At 47.5% G+C, this 26,178-nt stretch overlaps 1 protein-coding gene across 2 annotated transcripts in view; it reads left to right on the forward strand.

Moving 5' to 3' along the window:
* LOC149340507 (uncharacterized) overlaps positions 1 to 26,178 on the forward strand; it is a 60,146-nt gene that overhangs the window by 6,775 nt on the left and 27,193 nt on the right. The window contains exon 1 of one of the 2 annotated variants that reach the window (XM_089551274.1): positions 6,978 to 7,200. The exons of the other annotated variant lie outside the window; for it this stretch is intronic. Coding sequence (XP_089407400.1) covers positions 7,113 to 7,200 — 88 coding nt within the window. The 5' untranslated portion in view covers positions 6,978 to 7,112. Of the gene's footprint in view, positions 1 to 6,977; positions 7,201 to 26,178 lie in introns of those variants that run through there. 2 annotated transcript variants of the gene reach the window in all.

Raw genomic sequence — 26,178 nt, forward strand, 5'->3', positions numbered from 1 at the left:
CAGCTGCTCGTTCCATTTCCAGAACGCTTTCTTTTCCTTTTGTTCTTTTCTGTGCTTTTTTTTTTGCATTATAAATGTGATCGGAACCGCTTCCGCTTGGTTTCCATTCTGGAAGACGTCGGAAAGGAAGAGGTCGAATGGTCATGCGTGTAGAGTGAAAGACAAATTTCAATGGCATTCGTTGTAAATGTGTATCCCGGCTGTTTCAGTGTCGAATGAAATTTGGCTTAAATTGACGCCATCCTTTCAAGCGAAATATTTTTACAGGCCCATGCGATTTCGTTTTATGTCTTAAAAAAAACACGCACACAGGATGATTACGGTACTTGGCAATGCGTTATCACAGCGCAGCAGTTTTGGGTGATCCTTCCACTCAGAAGTTTTGCTCTTTTTCTATGCTGATTGGATTATTCAAGACGTTTGTTTTTAATGCACTGTGATTTTATCCTACGTTGTCTGACAATCTTTGTTGCAGTACCGCTAGTTGGTTACGCTTTATTTGCCAATTTATTGCGTGACAGCGATAAACATGCCCAGTTCTGAGTCAGCGCCGTGTCCTCGTCCTGTCTCAGTTGCGCTGCTCCTTTACTTCTTCGAACGCCAATTTCCAAGCATAACATTGTAACTGACGAACACGCCTGGCCACTCCACCAAACAACCCACAGTGTGTCGCCACGAGAGCGTGTGGTCATCAGGGACTAAGAAAAAAGACTGTAGCAGCACCATCGCCGGCGGAAACGTAGTGGCACAATCACGATACAGAGCCTCTGCTCCACCGCACCATACCTCCCTTCTACGTTGTCGCCCCTTCGTCGTGCTCGTTAGCCCTCCCACTGATACAACCAACGAATGGCCCTCTGTACCGTTCAGGGTCCTGCTTTTCACCGGTCTCCTTCACTAGCCGGAGCGGCCTATGCAGCGGCACCATAGCCAGCGGCAGCGCAATGGAAGACGAGACCGAGCCGCTGTTCGGCGCCGTCCGTGCTCGCGCCGAGCGCGCGAAGTGAGCTTGACTGAACGAATCGGTTCTCTCTTCTGGCAGCACCGCAGTCAGTCGCTGCCTGCTTTCGCCGTGCACACCCTGTGTTCGCCTCGAACTCTTCTGAGCAATATAATTTAATGTTATGGATCTGCGTTTTGCTCGTGTTCTTAAATTATCACGTGGTCGTGATGCCCGCTACATCTACAAGATGATTCGCGATGATATCATCCAACCATCGAAGAACTCCTGGGCTGCACCGGTTGCTCGGGAGGGAAAGTAAGACGCAACACCTCGGTTCTAAGCCAATTACCGTGGCTTGAACAACATAAAGAAGAAAGACGTTTACCCCCTTCCATGTACGGACGACACACTGGACCGGCTATGCAACGCAAAGTACTTTTCTTCGATGAACCTCGAGAACGGCTACTGGCAAACTGGAGTCGGTGAGAGAAATTGAGAGAAGACTGTATTCATCACACCCAATGGCCTCTTCGAGTTTGCAGTGACGTCATTTGGACGCGGGTTATGAATACAGTGCTGACAGGTCTGAAGCGGAAAATTCGTCGCGTTTACTTATGACGTCGCTCTATTAGCCTCGAATTTTGTCGACAGTTTAAAAAAGCATCGAACATTGCTGGAAGCATTCACGTCATCAGGTCTAACATTTGAAACCGAGATGTGCTTCTTCACCTAACGGAAGCTTCTGTTTCTGGGCCATATAGTAAGCAAGGATGGAGTACCCGGACCCACAAAAGAACGTCTTCATCGCATAGTTTCCGCAGCCATCCGACAGGAAAGCTATGGGCAGATTCCTTGGACTGTGCGCATATTACCCATTATTTGTCAAGAACTTCTCGCGCATCGCCGAGCCCTAACACAGCTAGCGAAGGTAGATGCGGCATTAAAATGGGATGCTCTGTAACGTGAGGCTTCCAAAGAACTTCATCGCCGCTTAGACCCCTCCGGACCTCGGGTATTTTGATGATGAAGCAGACACCGAAATCCACACTGATGCAAAAAGACGTGGGTCTGGGCGCCGCACTCATCCAGAAGAGGGGTAGTATTGAAAGGGTTATCGCCTACGCCAGTCACTCTTTGTCGAAGGCCGAGGCCAACTGTTCGACAACCAAGAAGGATGACATATCGAAATTCCGCCCTTACTTATACGGCAGGACATTTAAAGTGGTAAGCGACCACCATGTTTTGTGTTGGCTATCGACTTAAAAGACCCCTCGGTCCGTCTCGCTCGCTGGAGCTTAACCCTCCAGGAGTCTTACATGACCATGATCTACAATTCTGGACACAATCGTACCGATGCAGACTGCCTATCAGCACGCCGCCGGAAAAAGACGAAGAGCAGGCCATTTTGGGTACGATCATCACCAGCGATTTCACACAACACCAACGCTCGGACCCTGAGCTAAAGCATCTTATCGAGTATCCGGAAGAAAAAACTTTTTCATATCCTCCGGAGAGTTCGAGCAGAGACCGTCCTCATTTTCTCCGCAGAACGGCATTCTCTTCAAGAACTTCGCATCTAACAAGGCGCCAACCTTCTTATCAATCCTGCAAACTTACGTGCGGAAATTCGAGAAGCTCCGCTCGATGAACCAACAGCTGGCCACTGCGGCTTTACTCGTACCCTCCGCCGAATTCAAACAAAGTAGTACTTGCTCCGTCAGCACTATAAATCAAAAGTTGTCGTGAACGTCAACCCCGGAAAACAACGCCAACGAGGTCGGCTGGATTTCTAGAGCCAATACTACAGCAATCATCGAGAGATTTCAGCGGATCGTGAGCGTGGTGTACGATAGCTTTAAATGTCTGTGCGCCACAAACCCAACACAACGACAACAGCAACAACAATACATTTCCAGCAGATCAGCATGGATCAAAGGCATGGACCTGCTGGGCCCCTTCCCAACGTCGATATCCGGTCACAAGTGAATAATAGTAGCAACTGACTTCTTGACCAGCTACGCCGAAGCGAAAGCCCTGCCCATCGGTAGTGCCTCAGAAGTTGCAATATTCTTCGTTAAAGACATCCCCCTTCATCACGACGCTCATGACGTTCTCATCACAAACAGTGAAACGGCGCTTATTACAGATCTTACCCAAGCAATCCTGACAGCGGAAAGGACTACAGAAAGACGACTGCGTTTCACCCACAAACTAAAGAGCTAACGGAGCGCATGAACAAAAGGATCTCCGATATGCTCACCCTGTGTCTAGAAGCAGTACGCAAGACCTGGGATGTCATCCTCCGCTCCGTCGTGTTTTGGAACAAGACTTCTGTGCACGAGGCTCCACAGATTGCGCCGTTTAGGCTCGTCCACGAAAGAGGCGGCTACGACCACGCTCGATGCCACGCTGCTAAAGGTCGCTGGCGAAGACAACCTCGACGCCGCTGCCTACCTTCAGCGCGCAGAGGAAGCCCGATGGCTTGCTCAACTACGGATTAAGGACCAACAACACGCTGACGCCAGACGCGACAGTCTACGCTGACGCCACAAGGAATACAAGCCGGGTGACCGTGTATTGGTGTGGACACCGAGCCGCCGCGATGAAATGAGCAGAACGCTTTTGCGCCGTTACTTTCGCCCGTACAAGACCCTCCGTCGAATCGGAGAACTTGACCACGAGGTCGTTCCCGGCGGAGTCACAGCATCCCGGCGGCGGCGCGCACACTCAGAAAGTTGTAAGTACATGTTCTCCTAACGCCTTACTATGTGGGCTAGTGGACGCTATGTGTTTACATTCTCAGTCTTGTTTTGCCTGCCTTTCTTTTCGCTTTTAAGCATCGGGTCAAGGCTTCGTTAAGTGGGGGTAATGGCGCGAAGCTTGCTAATGTTTGTACGCGGCTTTATCGCTTTGATTGTGACGTAATGTGCACCTAGGTTTATCTGGAATGTTTGCAGCCCATCGTAGCTAATTCTACGTTATTCGAGATTGTAGTTTGTGGTTTCTGCACCTTTTGTTAAAAGCTATTTGAAAGTTTTAAACTCAGCATGACCTGGAGCGGCGATGATCCTGTTCTTCGACGACGACCGCCGAGTTGTTCAGGTCTTTGTGGGCGCAAGTCAGCCCTAAATAAAGAGCTTCGTTTGGAAACTTGTTCGTTGTCTTCTCTCTTGCCCGTCTACCGTCACCACGATGTGACAATATTGTATGGTTGTGAGTAAAGCGATGCAAGTTTCAAATCATGGACAAATGAAAGCTGACAACTTACTTTTCATTCCTTATACCGTGCACCTCGAGATTACAGGGCTACTTGGCACGAGTACGGTATTGAATGGTATTGGAACATAGCGCATACCGAGTGTCAGGCTTGTTCTATTTTTGTTGCGAAAGCAACACTACGCGAGTCGCCGAGCCATTTCGAGGAGCTGAGGCAACTCCATACTGCGCATGCGCGAGGAGCAGTGACGTCACGGCGCACAGCTGGCGAGCCGCCGCCGTCGCTGCGCGAGTGACTCAGAGGTGCCGCCACCACTCTCGCCAGTTGCGCATGTGCAGTAGAGGCGCGCATAGCTAGCGTGCCGGGGCCGCCTCCGCTGCCTCGCGCACTCCATCGCCTCTCTCTCCTCGTTGCTTTCGCAATCCTCCAGGTTTAACCAGACCTAAACCACTGCCATTTTTTAGTGTACGGAACGGCAAGTAGGGAAACAAACACCCGAAGCTTTGCCGATTCGCCCATCGGTAGGTCAATCACGAGATACCCGCACCGATGAGTTTGCAGTGTAGTCATTTGTCCCTTAAACGCCGATTCGGGTTACAAGTGAATGCGAAGCTTCGAAACAATGTGCAATGGCTCGTCGTTTAGAAAGTGGAACCCAGTTTACAAAACCAGCACGTCTGCGAAACGTTTCCTACCATGTCGTTTAGAAAACGGTGCGCTGTGCTTCTCTGTATACCTTACTTACTGTTCTGAGGGCGGTCAATAAGAAAGAGCCCCTGTGGATAGCTTTACGTTACGTGAACGATTCGGCGCCGAGGCGATGTCATTCGAATCACGTCGTCCCTTAGATGAGGTCGTGTAGCAAATGGACCTGTCTATAGAACAGTGATGCTACTTTGTTCCAAGTTGGTAGTATAGCAGCCGGTCGCCTCTGGGCACCCATTGCTTGTTTCTCTTCGACGAAAACGAAAATATTTACATGGATGAACTCTTCAGCTCTTAAATTGCAAGTTTGTTGTGCGGCTATAATTGCCTCACTATTCGTGCAAATACATTGCGCGCATGCTAAGGCAATCGCGCACTAGTTTTACGTGCGATATTGCACTTCTATAACTCTATTAAGAATCCAGCACTAAGGTTAGAACTATCGCTGCTTCCCATATGCTGGCTATAGGAACGACGATCAGTTCTTTACTAAAACTATTTAATTTATTTCCCTCGCGTTTCTTTAGCTCACGCTTGTTCATACATGAGGTCAGGAATAGAACGGCAAGCGTTTCGCCCTACCTGACAGCACGGCCAACATACTACAACGATCTTCCCTTTCTATTCCAATCCAGTCTTATCAGCCACATCCATCACATTTATCCGCGATAACAACGACGTGCATTGGCTCCGGCTCTTAAAGGGAAACTACATAGGTTTCAGAAATCGACGAGCTTAAAATTGTCGAATGTGTGAAACATGCAGGTAAAGCATGCGAAGTCCTTTTGGGCTAGCATTTGAAATGGTGACGTATTCGCCGATTAAAATCGCGAAGGCCTTCAAGCTTCTCCGCAGTGCACAACGCCAAGTATAGGGGGCGCATGATGACGTCATCAAAGGTATTGGTACATTTTTAACGCACAAACGCCTGCTTTGAAGGGAAAAAACCAACGCCACCGAGGGCAAACCCTGCCGAGAGTTGTTTGGCAGCGTCTAACAAGTCAGGGCAGCGTGTGGCTGACGACAGCCGTAATTTGAAATCCTACCTTCCATGGCGTCACGCTGAATTTTCCTGAACTCCTCGGGTGCATTGAGGAGAAGCATAAAGTTGAATCCTCGATTACGTCACTATTTTAAATGCAAGTGCAAAAACATTTGGCATGCTTCACCTACAGCCTATTTAGATTTCAATCCTTGAATATCGCGAAATTCTCAAGAAAGTGCTGCAGTTGCCCTCTAAGCCAGGAACGAACTGCGTCCGGTCCGTGTGTTCTTACTCCATAGATAGGGAACACCACCGGCGCCGCACACACGTGCTCTCATCCCTCCGTGTGCGGTAACCCTCCCCCGCGGTTTTGCCTATGCAGAGGAGGTTGCGCTTCGGAGGATCCGGGTTGGGGTTGCCCTCACACCTGCCGTAACTAGGAAGTGGTCTTAGTATCTAGATTTCTTTCCTCGGCCTGGGTGTCCGATATGTAACGCGAGGACATTGAAGCCGACATTCAGCACTAACTGTGGGACTGCCCTGCTGTCAAGTGTACAAGGATCCGGCGCCTGAAGGCAGCGGCTGCTTCATATATTGCCGAGACGCAGGGACCATACCATGGCTCTCTACTGGACTTCATAAAATCAGCTGACCTATTCTCATTACTTCAATCATTACTGCACCCTTCATCACAATTTCACCCGTTGATGCCCCAAGGCAATAAATCTCGTTAAAAAAAAATGTGAACCTGAATAGTTTAAAGAAAACCTTTGGCGAAAATAATTTTAAAAGGATATAATAGGTGGATTTTAAAAAGGTCATAACAATATCTCTCAGAAATTTTATTTACGAAGATAGCGCAGATGTGCGAGGAAGAGATGCGCAGAAATACCGGCACGAGAGGTGAAAAAGGGAATAAAGTCATTTTTTCCTGCGCGTTACTTTGCTTGAAAGTTACGCCCTACTTCCAATTCCGTCGACGAGGCGGTCCTTGGCCTCGCGTCACAGAGGCAGCTCTTGGCGAATTCATCGCCGCGCGAAGTTCCCGCGGCCACCGCAGGGGCGCGCCGCGGGGACGGAGCCGAAACCGCGGTCGACGGGGCTGACAGCAATAGCCGAGAGAGCATCCGCGCATAGTGCGGCTGCCTGCCTGGGCGCTCTCCGCTCGCTCATCCTACGAGGCACTGGGCTGTCTTCGAACGCCGGAGGATACCGGAACGCTGCGACGCGCGCTCGCCCGGATTCCGTAGTCGTGCTCTGCGATGTGCTGTCCTCGTGCCAGTAACGGCCGCATCGCGGTACGCTTGCGCTGGACGGCGATCGTGCTCTGTCGTGTCATCTGTTTGGCCGGTGAGTGCACGCCAAAGCCACTCGCGTGCGGTGGCGCGCTCACTGACACGTGCTGCTCGTCCGTCTTGGAGCAGGCAATAGTGCAACTTGAAAAAAGCGTGAAAGAAAGTCTCAGTTCATTGATCAACGTTTCAAATAGACGTCATTATTTTTTCTCTTGTTTCAAGACTTCTAAATGTTGGTCAGTGGATTGGGCTTTCTTCCCATCTTTTGCTCAAGTATATTCTTTAAGGAATGCCATTGTCCCTGCTCCCTATCCACCGTGGGTCTGCCCATTTACAACAGGCGTAAAGTATATGGAGACCTTCCAACTGGTGGATATGGTGTATGCATTGCTTGGGTTCTTGCTTGTTAGAGACTTGGTACGTGCTTAGGATAAGGTCGTTGAGCGGAGACGGGCACACGCTCATCAAGAGCGTATAGGAGCAACAGTGCTCTGGACTTCAGAACCCAACGCGATTGTTCCGCGAATGGCAAACCTTATCTCTAGGTACCGAGAGGTATGTTAAGTTGCATTCGGCGGGTTCAGTTATAATGCGCTGCAGCCCAGTACTGAATGTATACCATTAGAGTAACTGTTAAACAGTGGTCGATTTCTGCGGAAATGTTGTTAACTCACTGATCGCTTCCTGTAACATCTCTAAAAACTAAAAAGAAATGCTTAATGACGTGTCAGTGTATAAGCGTCAACAACTATGCAAAAAAAAAAAAGACGTTTGGTGTCTTGCCCAGGAAGTACTGCAAGCTGCAATCATCTATGCTGTTATGACCTAGGTGAAGATGGTGTTAGCAAATGTATTTATGAACGCATGTTTCGTGTGCTAGGCGCATGTGATACGTGAGTACTGTCTTATGGCTTTGGAAATAGTGATTAAATTTGAGAGCTATCGCTGTTTGAACAGAAAGAGCGACTCACAGCACACTCCAGGCACTAGACAAGAATCCGTACAAGCAGAACCACTACCGGCTGCTAGTTATCTGAACTAACTAATCTGTAGATTATTTAGCTCGTCTGCTTCCGGAAAAGGCACACACTGGATTGGTGCAGCCATACAAAGGAAAGTTTGCTGCACGCATGAAATAAGAATTAAATACGAAAGAAAAGTTCAGAAATATATTTCATAGCAAAGAAAAATAAAAGTTGCTACAAACAACCGTATCTAAAATTATCAAAACAGAACCGACAGGGCCGGTTATGCGCGGTAATTTCAACTTACCGCATCGAACTCGAACTGTTTGCGTACACTTACAAGTCGATGCACTCAGCGCGAAATGTCCAGTGAAGTTCTTTTGGCGTTCATTATATCCAGTCGTCGGAAAGTTCAACTTCTTAAAGACAAAACATCAGATAACATGGTCCTCTATGGGAGCTTCCAAGGGAAATAGCAATTGTTTTGTTATAAACTGCTTCGTTATGGCGAGGGTTAATTGGTGCTCAAAAATAGCGAAAGGGAAGAGCAAGGTAAGTAAGAGAACGAAGGATCCCACTTATGACATCAAGGAAAGCAGAAGACACGTTAGCTCCTTTGAGTAAAACATACGCAACAATTCTGGACAAAAACATGCAGCGGAAAAGAGTATATGAGCGCAATTTTTTCATACAGTGTAAGATCTCAATATATCCACAATTCACCCGTCGGCAGTCTATAATTTTTTTTTTTTGCTATTAACGTTTTTGCTATCGTCAAAAGCGTTCCCCACGGTTCTCTATAACTGACGATGGAAACACTAAAAAAAAAAGCTACATATCGGAAGAATGGACCGTTACCTTCAACATTTCTATACCAGTACCTTAGTTTTTTTTTTTTTTGTACAAGGTTTGTTTTTGTCGAAGAATGTTGGACATGTTTGAAATTCAGGAGTGCGTTACGCCGATGACAGATCCGCTTGAAGAGAATACAACAAAACACCCTTCGCCATCTTTGGGGACGGATTCTACAGCCGCATGCAGGGCGCACTGCTTTACCGCTCGAGGGATCCTTCGACCCTTTTGTGCATGGCTGTGGAGCTGACAGGACCAACTTGTGCACCTAAACTGGCATTTGTGAATGTGCTCATGTGCATGTGCGTAGTGGAGAAGCGGCCAGCCCTATACGCATGCGCACTCCTCTCTAATCATGCTCCTTTCCCCTTGAAAATTACAGCAATGACCTTATTTTGCTTTTTCTTTGGTACCTTGTAATGGCTTCTCCACAGGCCTTCGAGCTGAAAGATGCGATACGTAGGATGGTACGCTCGTCAAATTCATCTCTTTCGCCTCGACTTGCGTGTTTACTGTTGTGTGCGGATACTCTATGTTGGAGAGTAGAGAGTTATATAATTTAATATAATTTAATAATATAATGTAATCCGCTGCCGTGATACGCTTCCGCCACCGCACATGCGCACATCGCCTCGAGGGCGTCAGGTGGCGCCAGGTGCCGAGAAGCTGCGCGCACGCCTCCCTCGTCGGGACCAAGCAGGGCGTGTGCAGTGGTGGTGCATGCGAAGCGGATAACAGTAGCGGATAGCTATATATGCTATAACTAGGGGTTAGACTTTGCGGTTTAACCCGAAAAAGCTGATAAAAGGTACGTCGTACATTGTAAAAAAAAGTCCGTAACTTTACGGAGACTTAGTACGTGGAAAAATGGAGCTATTTGCATTTTTAGAAAACATAGAGCGGGAGACCGCACTTCAGTTCAGTAACAGAGGAATCATCATTATTCACCCGTAGAGGTTGCAGGCAAGAAAACTTGAACATTCTATTCGGCACCAAAGCTTAACACGACACAGCGGGTGACACCTTCGGCATTGTGTTACCGCCAAAAGCATTAATAACTTGATTAAAGACAACAAAAACAGAACAAAGGTTGTCATGATAGGACGCCGCTGCTTACTTTCATGCGTGCATGATCAATAACAATTTATTATTGGAAAAGGGGCAATATCTGCCTCACTGTTTCGGTTGGCACCTGAGCCTCCCCAGCTAATACGGGAACCGTCACAGCAGCGTTATGTTTTTGTTTTGATCAAACGTTAGTGGCATTGCTGTTCAATTCTTTTTTATCAATTTTCGAATTTCGCTTCTCATCGACAGAGGTCACCGTTCTTTAATATACACGCCACAACTAGCCGGCTATCTATGGGAGTTACTCAGACAAAGGAGAAATTTGACAGGTTAAGTAGCGCATTTGTGCGTTTTGAGATATCACTCCGCTACTTCACGCGCCTCTGCAAACCGGGAGGCCCCAGCAGTCAATTCGGTGGTCACAAAGCAGCCTACACCCGGACGCCGTTAGCTCAGTGCTTTCTTTAGCTATTTTGTTATGGCTGCAGTTGCGTAGCTCCCCTTCACCCCCCCCTTTCCCACCTGGCACCGTTCTAATGGCTATGGGTTTGCTTGAAAACAACGTTTTGGTTTTCAATTCAATTCAACTAGGTAAGTTGTTGGGCGAGTTGGTGACGATGTTTCATACCTACAGCGCGATAAACGGGGCAACGTGAGAAGAAACATGTAATGCAGCACTGTGTTTGTCTTTACATGTTTCTTCTCACGTTGTCCCGTTTTTCGCACTGTAGATATGAAATTCAATTCAATTCAGTTTAATTTTGGCAGGTTCCAGTCGGCTGCATGGGCTAAAAGCCCAGGAATTTAATTTAATTGTAATTTATTTAACCTAAGTTGCATTTTAATTTATGTAATATCAGATTTAACTAATTAACTAATAGTTTTAATTGCAAATAACTAATTAAAACTAACTAATTGCTGTGGAAGTGCAGTGGCCAACTAAGCTGATCTGTTCGCGCTGCAGCGGGTTACAAATCTTATTCGCGGCAATATTTATTTTATTTATGCACCCTCAAAGTCAAGGAAGCCATAAGATTCTTAGAATCCGTGAAGTAGTGCTTTCTTACTAAAACTTACCTGCTGGTCTCTAGTGCTAGAAACCTAACCAATGCCCCTTATTCAAGCCTGAATATACTGTTTAGGCGCAAAAATAACTGTTTTCGATCAAAGCAAGAAATGGTTCCTGAAAAGGTTATAGAGTATGCCCCGACCGCAACCGTGTTGCGACAGCCATTGCGGCCCTCGACTCAAAATGTGGCAGGGTGATGAACGCGTACACCTCGAGACACTAATAATGGCGTATTCCAACCGGCGATCCAGAGCAGCTCTCCAAATGAGCGAAGGAGCAAGATATAGAGAGTCTAGGGACCATAACGTCGTGGTACAACCAGGACTCAGGAGACCCGAATCGAAATCGCCCATTGAAACACGCTCTTTGGTTTCGTGGAGCAAGAGAACTTAGTCCGCATCGTCACTTGGAATACGCCATGAAGGAAATCGGCATGGGGTTCCGATAAAAAAAAATTAAGTCCCAAAGAAAAGCGTTCATTGCGCCGCGGCAAGCATTTCAGAGACGCATTGGTCCTTACATCCATGATGCGCTATGCCGAAAGCTCCAGTTACTGCCAGGCGCAGCTCACATGCTTGCGTGCGTTTTCCTAGTGATGTCATTAGTCGCACTTCTCTCCCAGATGAGAAGAACAAGAGCAGGGGACCCGTGAGAAGAGGGCTATTTCAGCGTGTGAAGAATGCGTGCACTGCGAGGAGAAAGGCATTACAGCAAGCTCCCACTCACTCTCACCCCCGGAACTGTGAGCTGCTTCGCGCTGACGCTCTGGAGCGCGATATACGGTGGTCGGTAATTACTGTCCCCACACGGCCGTTTTCGCCAGCGTCGTCAAATGCTGTCTGCGCAAGTTTGCGTGCATGTGTTTGCAGAAAAAAAGCAGAGCGTGGTTGTGTGGAAACAGAATAGCGAAGCCCTGAAGGACGTTCAGAGAATCTTGCTGCTTTTTTCTTTGTTTTGTTGTATGCACGCCCGAACCATGATCGTGTAGTCTAAGCTGAAGCAAAGAAGGAAGACCTCGACAATAATTAAAGGCTGAAATTTAAAAAGAAAAGAAGCTATTCCTCCGTATTTTCTCCCATGCGGGAACAGTTATCGTTTGTTTGCTCATTTGGCTGGCGGGGAGGGGACACAACAGTGGCCTTTCTAGTCAGCCAGTGTATGCTATAAATTTGATTAGAACGAGCAGTGGGAGCCGTTTTTGAAGGTGCCGGAGAAACACTATAAAGGAACTGCTGTGTTTGTTTATCACAGCTTACAGCGGCTTCTGTGATGTGGGGAACACGCTGCTGAAATGCGGTGAGCTTTCGTCGAAGGGCCAACTATATGGTATATTGTTCATGTGAGAAGCGCTCGTGTACTAGGGGCAAGCTAGTGGCGTGATGTCTTTGCTGTTGAAGCGCTAAGTTTTGCAGGTGTGCTTATCGCAATATTTAAAACAATAATTGAGTGTGCGTTGCGGAGACTGTACGCCACCTCTTACTATACTTAGATACAACTCAAGAACGAGCGACTTTTCCCCCGTCAAAGAACCCCCTTCCAGCCAACGGCGTCGGCCGATTCTCATGAGTCCGCTAGTGTGACAGAGCAGGGAGTTGGTAGATGAAAGGGGACAGCCCCCTCCCTCCGTGGTCGCGCATAGGGGCCTCACTGCATTGTCACGATAGCAGGTTCATTGTCACGATAGCAGGCACTGCCTAGAAGGGGTCTTCAGTCGGGGAAATGCCGCTTCATTCTTGAGTTGTATCCACCTATACACCTTGGATATTACGTTCCACCATTAGCAATTACATTTCTAAAAAGAAGGAAGCGAAAGTTGAAATTTTTGTCACTATCGCTTTTGGCAAATTGCACTTATTCATGGACGTTTTTCGTTCGCTATAGCGTGAACAGCAAACGGCAGCCGAAGCGAGAAACCCTCGAACACGTTTGCAGTTTATAGCAGACAGATAGTAATCGTAGTACATGCTAGACGTTAAGAGGAAGCCGCTTTTCATTGCTGTGCTGGTTACACGACCACTGAAGACAGACAATCAAGAACCCTTTAAAAAATACCTTCCTATTTGTCGCCTGCTCTGACACCTCTTCAGCATTCATTACTGAGCTCTTAAAGAGTTTGCGAGAATACACGTTTCGCTCCATCACAAAGTTCTTGCAGCTTATAGAGGTCAGCTCGCCGTCAGTGAATCCGAACGAAACATTAATGATGCGTCATTCTTGTATTTAAACGCGCACGCCCAACTTCAATTGGAAGGGCTAAACAGCACTGTGTTTACAGCTGTGCCATTCATTTTTGTGCGTCCTTAGCGGCTGTCTTTGACCAGTGCACCGCGTGTTCCGCAACTCACAGATCCAATGCTACTTAGCGCAGTGCCTTCTGAGGTCAACCAGGGCTCTTGGTTGTATTTTTTCTACTCTTCGGGTACCACTTTTTTGCTGTTATTGTATTCACCGTGTACCCAGTGATATCACCTTTATTTCAACATGTCTACACTCGACGGTAGCACTAAATAGGCAAATTCGCAAACTTACCAGAACTTACCAGACGCTTTCCGTCTTGACAGGGCAGCGGACTTCGTGTAATCAAACCCGTAATATGTAATGGCTGGCTAGTTGGCTGTGTATACTTAAGCGCCTCTGTTTGCGGCATTTGCTTTCTTGTCCATTGAACTACTGCGCTGTAGTCTTAAGTATCAAAGTCGAGCAAATCTTCGGAACCAGATCTATTGTCTGTTGTGTTGGCCTTCCGAAAACTCTCTCGGCTCGATTCTACTGACATCCTTTGAGTTTTGTAGCACTGCATTATGATTAATTTCATTTTAATGGTTCTAGCTTACTCAGTGATTACTAAAAAGCACCTCACGTTTCATAAACAGTCAGAACAAGAATGACCAGCCGTAGAACCTGTTAGCAGTGGTTTTTCACGGTATAGTTAAATTTTCGTTTCTCTCATCAATCATATCATCTGAATGCGCTCGAGGAATCTGTAGCAGAATCTTTTCCAGCCATGCTGCTCTGTCCGTTCCTTTCGCGAAGCGACTGCGAAAATCACTCTCCTTTTTCGGAGCCTGCTATCAGCAGGGCGCTAAATGCGTACGGTGCACATAAGGGTTAAGTGTGACGAGGGCAACACCCTGCGCTCCCCCGACACTCAGCGCCTTGCGCAACCACTCCTCCACGTGAGAGCCTCGTGCCTTTCGCTAATAAGGTTGCACATCCGCTGTTTATTTTGTTTCATTGCGCTTAGAGCTCTGGCAACCTAGGCCGTGTTTTGCAGTGCGCATCTTCGTTGCGGAGTGTCACGCCCGGGGGCGATCTTCTTGCCCGCGACGAAGAAAACATCGCACCATCTTGTTATAATGCTTCGCGTGAGCGGAGCGCCTGACCTGGAGCTAGAGAGCACTGATTTTGACGTTTGGTGCCTTTTGCGTCGGCGAACCCTCTCGGGTACCTTGCCCCCCGGCACGCGGCGCAAAGCCGCTGAACCGAGCAAACATTCAGCACGGCGAACATTCAGCAGAGCGAGTGCATTCTCACCCCCGGGCGTCGCTGAAGAGAGAGGGTTCCATTCAAGGGAGGCGGTTGAGCAAAACAGCACGGCTGCGCAAGCGACCGCCATGGTCTCGGCCCCACGTAAATCGAAGGGATACAGGACTTTTCCTCGATTTTAGACGACTTTATACACGCGCAACTTTATTTGCTTATTCCGCCTTGTGCGAGATGTTCGAACGTGTTGCGATGATCTCGGCGGCTTAGAAAGAGTAGAATATGTGTGCGAAAGTTTTTGGAAATTTATTGCAAGATTCGTTCCTCTAGTCCTCTCATTAAAGCTGCACGAAAGCTCATTCACCGCGGACTTAACGCGTTGACTTAACGCTCACTCAACGCGGTATAAGTGTACCATCGGCTTCACAGTAATATAGCAATAATAAGTTGGGTTTAAAATGAACACTTCGCAACAATTTTGAGCATTGCGAAACGCTGTGAAAGACGTGGAAGCAGGTGTTGTTATTTATTTAAGTGCATTTAGCACAAAACGACAAGGAGAGCCGAAAGACAACGAATACGTGAGCTTTCCTGTTGTTGTCGTCTTTCTGCTTTCCTTTTCTTTACGTGAACTTAGATGTAAATTATTTACCAGACCAACATGGAACCTTTTTTGAGGTTGGATATTACATTTCCGAGCTCTAAACGTCACTTTTCCAACGTCTTCTGTTAGGTGTAATACTGGTGGACAGGATAAAAAGCGCTTGAAATGCAGTTTCAATTTCGTGTGGTCTGAGCTAGGACAACTTTAAATCTTTGAACTGTGTATCGTCAGACCAAGTGGCTTCTGTGAATTGGTGAAAAGCAGTAGCCGGAGCCCCTATGCGGCACCAATCTCTCCTTTTTTTGTGCATGTAAATAAAAAAACAATTCTAAATCTTGTTCTTGGTGAAAGTCGACTGCTTGCTTTCTGCTACTCCGTTGACGAGCGTTACTTTCCCCGCTACTCAATTCAAACACATGACATTGATCATGATATCGAGGCTATTTAAGGACTCCGTGATCCTTGCCGGGAGACACCAGTGATCTAGATTTGGTGTCGTCGCAGTTTTCTAGTGAAAAAGACCTCTGACGGTGATACCTGCATAGCTTTTTTCGCCGAAAAGCTGTTTTAGAGAACGCGACCGCGATGACCATCGCGTCATCCGTCACAACACAACGAAGCATTAGTGGTCCTCACGAGCCCATGGCCGCTTCGTCGTCTTTGCAGCTTCAATTCTAGCTTTAAGTCCCAAAATTATCCAAATACTCCACTCCTTGTACATGAGTGCGTTTGTATCCACTATGCAACCTGCCCAGTCCCCCGCCATGAGTATGTGCCTTAAGCCCGAGGACATCATCATCATTATCATCAGCGAAGGTCGGGTGGGGCGTGCAGCTCCTTCGCTATGGCAGACATGGGCCCGTCAGATCAACCACAGTCAACGGTCGAGATGAAGCGTGCTCGTAAGCGTGATAAGAAACTTCAACGACTTCAAGATCCAGCCGTATATGATGCGGAACGCAGTGCAGCTAGGCAACGTGGTGAAATCGAACATCGTCGCCATATCAACGCAGCTTATGTTCGGGAGTATCGCAAGCGTAAAGGGGAAGCATCCGGCCTTGTTGCCCCCTTGGATTTACACGGACAGTCGACGGAGCGGCCTCCTGCTGAACGTGCGCTAACAGATGAACAGAGTGCTCGCGAAGTCAAACAGGAAGGGGAACGCTTTCGCGAGGACAGCTTTTGGCACCCTTTATTGATGTCGTTTTTCTTTGGTTTTTGTAGCTCGTGAAAGCTCCGTTTTAGTGAAAGTAGCCTCTCTGTCAGTAGGGCGCGGTATAGTATTCAATCGGTACAGACCAACTTGAATTAGTTCCGTGCCTTTTGAAGCTCACTTTTTTTTTTCTTTGTCCGCTGATTAAATGCATCGACAGAATAAACATTCAGGTGTAAACCTAGTGTCTTGTTACCATGTGGCTCTATGTGCCTGTGCGCATCGCCATCTGTAATGCACTGTCAGTGGAACCCATTTGAGACCATGTCGAGAAGAATCAATCGTGACAGCGAAACGCTTTTGTGCATCCTCTGGTTCTGTCGTCCCGTCAGACCGGAAATCTCGGTCGATGGGGCTTTGCACGGATGTTCGCCACTTGGTTAGCGTTCCGCTCGGCTGTCGTGGTTGTCGTTCGATGCGTGCATCGGGCCATCGAATACGGAGACCGCGAGTGTCCATTGTTCCGGGCAAGTCGTGCGTGTAATCCGTCGAGCTTAATGGAATTTGCTTCCTCATCGGAAGCCACGCCTTTCTCCTCTCCACCCCTCGTTTTTGTAGTCAGGCACTCCCACGCGCGTCGAGGCAAATTGGCCGTGGACCCAACGGTCGATTGTCCTATACAAGTCCGAAAAAGCGTCATCTCTGTGGGCGACCTTGGTTCAGGGTCGCCTTCCTAGCTCGGAGTGGCTCGTTACCTGAAGAGACGTGGATGCGTTAGTGTGTTGATGGTAGGAGTGCTTACCTAAACTGAAGGTTCCTGACAAATCCATGTTTCTCATTTATCAACATCACACAAAACCGATGTTCACGTGAAGCTTCATGACCTTTGTTGTCTAAAGGAAGTGTCGTCTAGTTATAGCATTAATGTGCTTTATCGTCGATTTGTGAACCGCTAGTACTATAAAGCGGGTCCTAAGAAAGTCTTTCTTTTATAGTCTTTACGTAAAAAAAAGAGCAAATATTAAACGGCTCCTTCATTCTGCGCAAAACTGAACATCGGACACACTACTTTACCTGTATTGCTGCACTACTGAATGCTGTGGCAAAACACATAGTAAAGCGTAGCGTGCGGCACTTCTCTGCAAGAAGCACGTCACTAGTGTGGAAATCTGGGCGCAATGTAGTCTTGCTTTTATGTTACAGGTAAGCTTACATGTTACCTTTTTTTATGCTTCGGTTTATCGGTATACCGAACTATTCCGCTACACCCTTCGAGTTCGATATGTCTGGCTTCGACTCTTGTCAAGAGCGAAATCGGCAGGCGACAGGTAAATGACATTTCGGATAGCTTAGAAAAGATGTACTACTTCGCAGTTGAGTAAGCGGAGTTTCTGAAGAGTCAATGATGTCCGGCCTGAGAGTGTTGTCTCCATTTTATGCGTACCACTTGACCTTTCATCATATGAGTGGAAGTTGCAACCCAGCCTCTATAAATCTTTGCCTGTGCGCGGGTGCGTGGTCGAAAATTGCTCTTGCGTCTCCAGTCTTCTCGGAGGCAAGAGCAATGCAGTAAAATAAGCTACGCCGGTGACGAAATCGGTGCACTTCTGTTTTTGTTGAGAGCCCAGGCAAAATTCAAGTGCAGTCGTGGGACAAAGTAAGAGACTCCTTTCTCCCTCACCCTCGTATCGCGAAGCTTGCCGCTGCACAAAGAGGCCCCACCTGACGACGCCTTTCTGCTGTCGAGTGCGGCCCAGTTCGCCAGTCTCGACAGCAGGAGGACGTCGTCAAGTGGCGTCCCCTTGCAGAGCGGCAGGCTTCGGAACACAAGGGGGGAGTTGCTCGGGAAGATCAACCTGGGCCTCACAAGCCCCACCGGTGGCAGCACCTGCCATCGCAGTGCAGTGACGCATAGCTTAAAACGCTGCACCACTGAGCCAGAAGTGGTATGAGGAATGAATGTCCATGAATGTTAAAATGTCTATGAATTCAGGGGTATATGAATGTTAAGTAGGGAATGACCAATTCCGCATATATGGTCATTAACCTATTAACGTTAATGCGTCATTCTGTTAAGGCGGAACATTCTTTAACCTTCGGAAGTTCTTTAACGTGCGCTGACATCGCACAGCGCGCGGGCCTCTATCATTTCTCTTCCATCGAAATGCGACCGCCGCGGCCGGGATCGAACCCGCGTCTTTCTGGTCAGCAGCCGCGCACTTTAACCACTGAGCCACCATGGCGGCCGAATATGTTGAATATTTCTGTGTTCGTTTGTGCCAGTCTGTGAAATATTTCCAATCAAATATTTGTTTTCTTTCGTAAATAACGGATATTGTTTGTTTTTTTTTCTTTTTATCATTGAAAAGAGAATTCTACTATGTTCTGCCGCAATAAGGAAAAATATTTTAATTATTGGGTGAGAAAAATTTTTATGCACACCACCCTGAAATCGGATGTTTTCCCGCGGTAAAGAAAGAATTAACGCATGAAATGTATTATACGTCCACGTTTCCGCTTTCCTGTGTCCACTTTCCCCATATTCTCTCTCTATCTCTCTTGTGTCTGCTGTCTTCTTGGCCGCACATTTTTGCTTAAGCGTCTGCAGACGTACACCTCACCCTGATAACAAAAAAACTCATTCGTTTTTTTCTCTGCTATTTTTTTTTTCTTACCAACGCGACCACCTCCGTTTCTCAGGGCAAACCGGTAGTGCGGACAACGACAGCGACGTCGTGTCGCGCATCGCAATTTGTAAAAGTGGAGCGCACGCACATTACAGGATGAAAGATCCGCGACTCCCGATCCCTGTTCCCGCGAGAAGGAAGGGATGGGAAAAGAAAGGGAAGCTCGCTTTTACAAATACCTCCCTTCCTCGCACTCGCAATCCTCACTCCCGGCTGCGTAGTAACGACGTGCTAGGAATGACACCGAGACTTCTGCGAGTCACTGCGACATCTGGTGGCGGTCAGCTCCATTCCCGCTGACCCTCGCGACACAGCTATTCTGCCTACCTTTGTTCCCTTTTTGTTTTTTCCTGGCAAACTTTTTGTTCCCTCGCGTTCCCGCAACGTCGTTAGAAAGCCTGAAATGCGCTTTGTAGTTTTGGGGGTTTTGTAACATTTGCCGGTATGGCGGAGCTCGGTCCTTTTTTGACATTCGACCCAAAGCGTTGCGCGGAACGCATACTGATATTTTCCACTACTGTGCTCAGTGACCTTTACGCTTGGCCGGTTCCCGTCCACCCTACCTTTTTAGCAAGCGGTAACGATTGTGCTGTAGAGCCGTCCGTTTACAAGACGGAGGATGCGTCAACCAGACCCTGTATGCGGGAGGCACTGCCTCTTACTTGCATCCTCTTTCTTTTTTTTTTTTAAATAAATGAGCCGCTTCTCTATTAGTAATATGCCACAATACGGTCGTATTGGTGTCTTTTTTTTTAACGCGACAGCATCACAACTCTCCTCGGGAAAAAAAAATAAATTAACCCCCCATTCACTACGTTAAACTATAAACGCGCCGTAGGTGCGTTAGGTTAATTCACATAGGTTACTTGTGACGGTTTTGGAGACAATGTAGGCGGCAGCTGGCCCGACGCGGTTTCTTCCTTTCCACTTGCCTGCAGCCGCTGCGAAACCGGTTTGCCTCCTCTCCACAAGGCTGGAGCTGGCGCGATACCCTGCGTTCCTCTCGGCTGTATCTCACTTGCACTGGTTTCCTCGTCCCCATGTGGCTGCAGCTGCCGCGAAACCGGTTTTCTTCCTTCACCAGGACGCCACCAGGCCTCACCAGGACACATAACGGCTTTTTCACTACTGACCCACGTAATGACCTTCTGCATACATGGGAGTGAAATGAATGCGCTCTCGCGTCGTGCACTTGAGGCGGAGCTTAGGCGGAGCTTGGGAATCAGTGCAGATTTCAGTGACGTTCGGATCTTGTGTAGCGCGTATGAGCGCCAAGGCGATGGTAGCGCCCTCAGCCTCCTTCAGGTTGATGGCGTGGAGGGTGGCTGCGGCCCCGATAGTGCCATCCTCGTAGGCGGTGACAGCGGTATAATAGCCTAGTAGGGTATGTTTAGCCGCGTCCATGTCAGATCTGCCTGTGTAGTGTTTGGTGTAATATTCAGCTCGCTCGGGCCTGGTGTCTGCCCCTGTGTAGCTCGGGGTTCATACTTCTGGGTAGTGGTAGAAGTAAAAGAGAGAGAGGGTGGGAGGCGACGGGTGGCCTAATGGCTAGGGCTTCAGGTTCAGCTGCGGGAAATAGTTGGTTCGAAATCCCCTGCCGGACAAGGATGGGTTACAAGCATCCCCCAGCCCGGTACCCGGTGTTCTCGTGCGTTCGGCAGAGGCTTCGCTAACCTCCATGCGCCCTTCCGGGGGCAAGCCCAGTTTCAGACACCTCAGCCTGCAAATATCGTGTTGCCGTGTTCATACGAAGGTTCAAATTCGTACGCTCTAACTAGCCTGCCTAAACGAACGTACAGGCCAACTGCCACTGCTGTAAGCAATCTTTCGGAAGAAGCTCACCTCAGAGTATCATTGCAGTTGTGGGTAAGTCCAGATTCGCCCCCGACTGTCTGATTCGCGAGCGAAAAAAAAAATGTCTCTAAAATGTTTATTCGCTTTGACACCACAGCTAACGCTCAAACATTCGCGTTACAGGCTGGTAGCCGTCCTGGGATTTTTTTAGAGGGAAAATTCTGATCATGAATTAATCGATGAATAAGCGATGCATGCACAGACAGATTGTTCAGGTGCAAGTAAAAGGATAACCCCACCTCATCAAGCGGTGAAAGTGAAAACGACTCCAAAATTAAGACTCGATGGGGATATGATACATTAGGAAAGGCATATAATGCGATGGGAGAATGGGGGTGGGCGGGGACATACCACTCGCTTCGCTTCTGCCTATAACGAGTATTTTAGAGGATGAAAGATACTCAGATCAGCGTAACTTGGAATATATCAATATGTAGTTCACTATTTAGTGACGACTGGTTACGGACGGCGTACAATGGATAGTTTCTTGACTAGCACACCTAACAAATCGGGCATGCGTGTCTGAAGCACTCTGACTAAACAGGTTTTCAACAAAGTGCCTACCTCTAATTGGATAACAGTGTAGCTCACGTCCATGCATGGAAGCGAAGTCAGTCCTCTGTAAGCAGCGCAGCACTTATTTTCATCATTCTATTGAAAGTCGCAACTTGAGTGGCTAGACAGTATCCCCATTAAGCTGACAAGTGGTTTCGAAGCACCTATATAACTATACTCATCGCTTTCAAACCGAGCTGGAGTACAGAGCTAGCGATAACAACTTCAGGAAATTTCAGTAAAAAGTTCCAGCCCGGTACGTTCCTAACGCATGTAGTCTAACGCATGTCAGTCTTCTGCGCGGCGGATTAGATTTGGGAAAGGTAAACACAACCGCTCTCACAGACCACGGGCGCGCAGACAGAGATCAATGTGGTGTTCGGATTACGCGTTCACTCGAGAGCGGCAAAAACTTCGTCTTGGTACGCCGCTCCAATCAACGGGAGGAACTAGAATATGCAGGAGAGCGGGCGCACGTGACAGGCAGACGTGACTTGCATTTCGTTCTTGCGGATGAGTGCCAGAAAGAAAGGAAGCAGAGTAGAAAAAGTTAAGACGGCGGGCAAGGGTGCACGAGATGACGCGGAGAGAAAGGATTGTGAAGGCGGATCGATAACCCCAATCCAACTAGGTTTAGGAGATTAATTTACGTGCGCAACTGCTATGAATTATTGCTGAGAGCCACGCCTGGTGTACAGTTGTAGTTGCTTAATCCCGTGTTTCGAATTGATACGTGCATTCGCCTGTCATATTGTAGCAACCTGCCTGTTCGTCTATTTGCGCCGCAAAAGCGAACAGCGCTTCGGCACAGGCGTTGTAAGAGCGAAGTGCGAGAGGATCGGATGCTATCAAACACGGAGAAGCTGGGTGTTGTGGCGATGTTTTCTTGATCCCGGGGCAAACTCTATAAATAGATAAACCGAGATTCTATAGCGTTGCCATCTTCACCTGTGTGTGCACTGCGCTAGTTTCAACACCCGTGCGAATACCACCCGCCGAAGTGGTCTGGCTGCCAGCTGCATATAGTTCACAGTTCGAGCCTCTATTTTCGAATACGCAGGTGTGTTCAGAAACACAAAACAAGGCAAAGGGAAAAGAAAAGTTAAAAAGTTGGTTGTTTTTCTATGCATGAAGTGCAGTGCGGAAAATGCGTAGTGTTTTGTTCGATGGCTCGTAGATGGTGGCATCCGCGCGAACGTGCCCCGCCTTCGCCTGCCTGTGTTCTTTGATCTGGGCAGCATCATGGTTGGTTTGGTTTGGTTTATGGGGTTTAACGTCCCAAAGCGACTCTGGCTATGAAAGACGCCGTAGTGAAGGGCTCCGGAAATTTCGACCACCTGGAGTTCTTTAACGTGCACTGACATCGCACAGTACACGGGCCTCCAGAATTTCGCCTCTATGAGAAATTCGACCGCCGCGGCCGGGATCGAACCCGCGTCTTTCGGGTTAGTAGCCGAGCACCATAACTACTGAGCCACCACGGCGGGCGGCAGCATCATGCGTGGTCTCCCTGGCTACTTTTGCGGCTTAAGGAGCCTCTGTTATCTGCCGCTTTTATTAAATGGACAGCACGATCGGCTTCCTTCTCCGCTGTTGACTGTTTACGGGCTGCCGTGTTCGGCCGGTTTTTTTTTTTGTTATTATTATTACTGCTGGGGAGTGAGCTCAGTGTCTCTCGCTCCTTTCGCTGTTGGATGTGCCTCTCTTAAAACGGAAGCCGCCGCGGTGGCTCAGTGGTTATGGTGCTCGGCTGCTGATCTGAAGGACGCGGGTTCGGTCTCGGCCGCGGCGGTCGCATTTCGACGGAGGCTAAAGGCCAGAGGGCCGTGCACTGAGCGATGTCAGTCCGGAGCCCTCCACTACGCCGTCCCTCATAGCCTGAATCGCTTCCGGACGTTAAACCACATAAAAACAAAGCAATATTTTTGATAAAACCCAATTTTTCAAACTTGGTTTAATCAAAATGCCGATTCATTTCTGAATGAACTACGACAAAAATTATGTTTCTAACTAACACCGTAAAAAAGGCAGAGCCAAAGTTGCAACCCCCTGATCATTTCGCTAAACCGAAACTAGAAGTTTTTCAGCCAAATAAAGCCTGTTTTTGTATTATTAGTTATTTGTTCTGGTTCATCTCTCAGTTTGGACTTATGATATCTTTTGCTTACCTTCGATCTCTAGTTTTGTTCGTCTTTAATAAATAAAATGTTTGCACAAGCGAAGCGAGGCGTTTGAAACGCAATCTATCGTTACGTCAGGATGCCAACACTGAAGTTTGGTTTGTATGGCGTATGTCATTTAAACATAGGTAACAGAGGTACGCTAGACCTTTGAAGCACACTGGAATCAATCCTGGCCCGCACACACAAAGCTTGCCACACAAGTGACCAAGAGCGTATCTGGAAATATTCCTTTGGGTCTACTGTTTCCACAGAAACAACGAAAGATGAGTTGCCACACGACCAAAATCAAGCAAAAATCAAGACTGAGGTGGAGCTGAACTACGATTACAGTGATTTTACCTGTGCTGGACATTAATTTATGGCATTCGTGGCGATTCCTAATCTTCTATCTCGTTTTTCTCGAAATTCCCTGTTTTGACATTCCTTCTTACCCGAGCAGTCGTAACTTTATCCCTCTGCAAAATTTTTCATTGAAAGTTGTTAAACTTTTCTCTTGTATATCTAACTGTGCAATGAACCACAGTGAGTAAAACCGTACTATTTGTTTCCTTACTGCTTTATTTTATCTCAGAAAGTGCTCATACAAAAACCGTCGTGCTTGCTCATTCCACTATTACACAATGACAACTGATGAGATTACAAATATTTTGGCTCATTGCATAGCTCTTGTCTTCATGTGTGTAACAGCAAGAGGAATTTTACTTTGGAGGAAATGAATTAATTTTTTTTTTCTGGAAACCTCATACGTTAAGCGGCCTTTGAAAACATTTGAGGCGTTTATAATGCACGTAAGAACGATTGCGAACACAACGATTTCAAACACATGGCACGAGATGCTAGCAGTTAGAACACGCAGCGCAAGCGGGTGCTGTTTTTGCGCCCTCGCTCGTTTGAATCCCTCTCGGTGCTATATCAGTGCCAAGTTTTTCTTTTTTTTATCTCCTGGACACCATTCGCATGGAAGCTTTCGCAGTGTTTGGGTTATGCTTGGTTTCATGTTGTCCCTCCCGTGCGCCTTTCTATTCGGCCTCGTGGTCCACCTCAGGCTTGCATTGAGTAACTAAGAATTTGCTTAGTTCAAGACACTTCGAATGGCCAGTCAGGTCCATATTTCACGTGACAGGAGGTACTTTAAAGAGTGCTCACGCCCTCACAGCGAGAGCACAGTAGTATCAGGTGGTGGAGGTGAGGATGTGTATCCCAGGTAGGAGAGGACGGAGCGTGTTGAGACGTTCGGTTTGTGGATGGTATTCGTCTTAGTTTACCGAGAATGGGAGCTAAAAGCATTTCTTGTGTGGAAGAAGGTGTGGCTTTCATGACAGCTGCACGCAAACTGCTTTATTCCAGATGCTGCGTGCGCCTTCGTCGACTTAATCGCTTCATTTTGAACTAGAGTGCCTCGATGCTGCGTTGCTTGCCAAAGTAACTTTATCGTGGCATCCTATCGTTCACGGCCCTTACGCGCCACTACAGAAGATTAAGAAGGAATTGGGTTAGAACGCACTAAGGAGTGAAGATTCTTCAAAACTGAGACATTGTAACACCTGAAGTGTAAATATTGCGTGTAAGGGGGAAACACCGGTTCCCTCGCTGGGGTGGAAGTTATGACAATTGAAAGTTATATAAACTGAATACATTTTTTACAATAGACAACACTCGTTTCTCTTTCTGCGATATTTCGCAATATATTTTTATTATATTTAGTTCGAACATGAGTTTTGGTGCACTCAAATTAATTTTCTTCACATCTTCCTATGCATATCTAATGTCATTATTGATGGTTTGTTACCTTATATCTTGCACATACGCAACGCTAAATTACGGAGGAGCACAGGCCGCGTCAGGCGTTTTAGCGTTTAGGCGCTGCCCATACAGTAGACACTGTACTATGTCTGCTGGAATGAACAAATTGAGAAACGTCGTCAGTGATCTCAGCGAGTACCTACTTTACATGAACCTTGAAAGCCATCGTGCACGCAAGTTCGTGAGCGACTTTTCGGGACTGCCTGCAACATATCCTCTTTTTACTCTTATTCTGAACCAGCCGGAGTATATGCACTAGCTTTTCGAAACCAGCATAGTGCATGCACAGTGGTACGCACGATAGTCTCAGTACTTGGTGATCGCTATATCACTATAGGCGATTTGGACGGCTTACAGTATTCTCAGGGATCCAATTTCCTGCTCCTATATACTGCATCATTTTTCCTCGTTGTCATAGGACACTGATCAGATAAATCTGTGTCGAGACACATCTCGAGCGCGATCGACAATCAGTCGGTGTGTCTCAGTGCCATGGTAAGGCTAGACATACCCGAACCTTTAGCAGCCCGGCATATAGCGTTTGCACAATCCAAAGTGAGCAAAAAAGACAGCACAATCCCTCACATTTGAAATACATTGTTTTATTAATGCGATAGCATTAAAAGCCTCAGATTTGTTGATTGGCTGCAGGGAATAGACGTCACCACACCGGATCATGCCCATTGGCTGATTGGATAGAGGGAAATGACGCTACCACATGGGAGCATTCCCATTGGGTGGGATGAAGTGACGTCAC

The sequence above is a fragment of the Amblyomma mixtum genome, chromosome 6, assembly GCF_055824585.1.
Source record: "Amblyomma mixtum isolate Tamu chromosome 6, ASM5582458v1, whole genome shotgun sequence".
NCBI lineage: Eukaryota > Metazoa > Arthropoda > Arachnida > Ixodida > Ixodidae > Amblyomma > Amblyomma mixtum.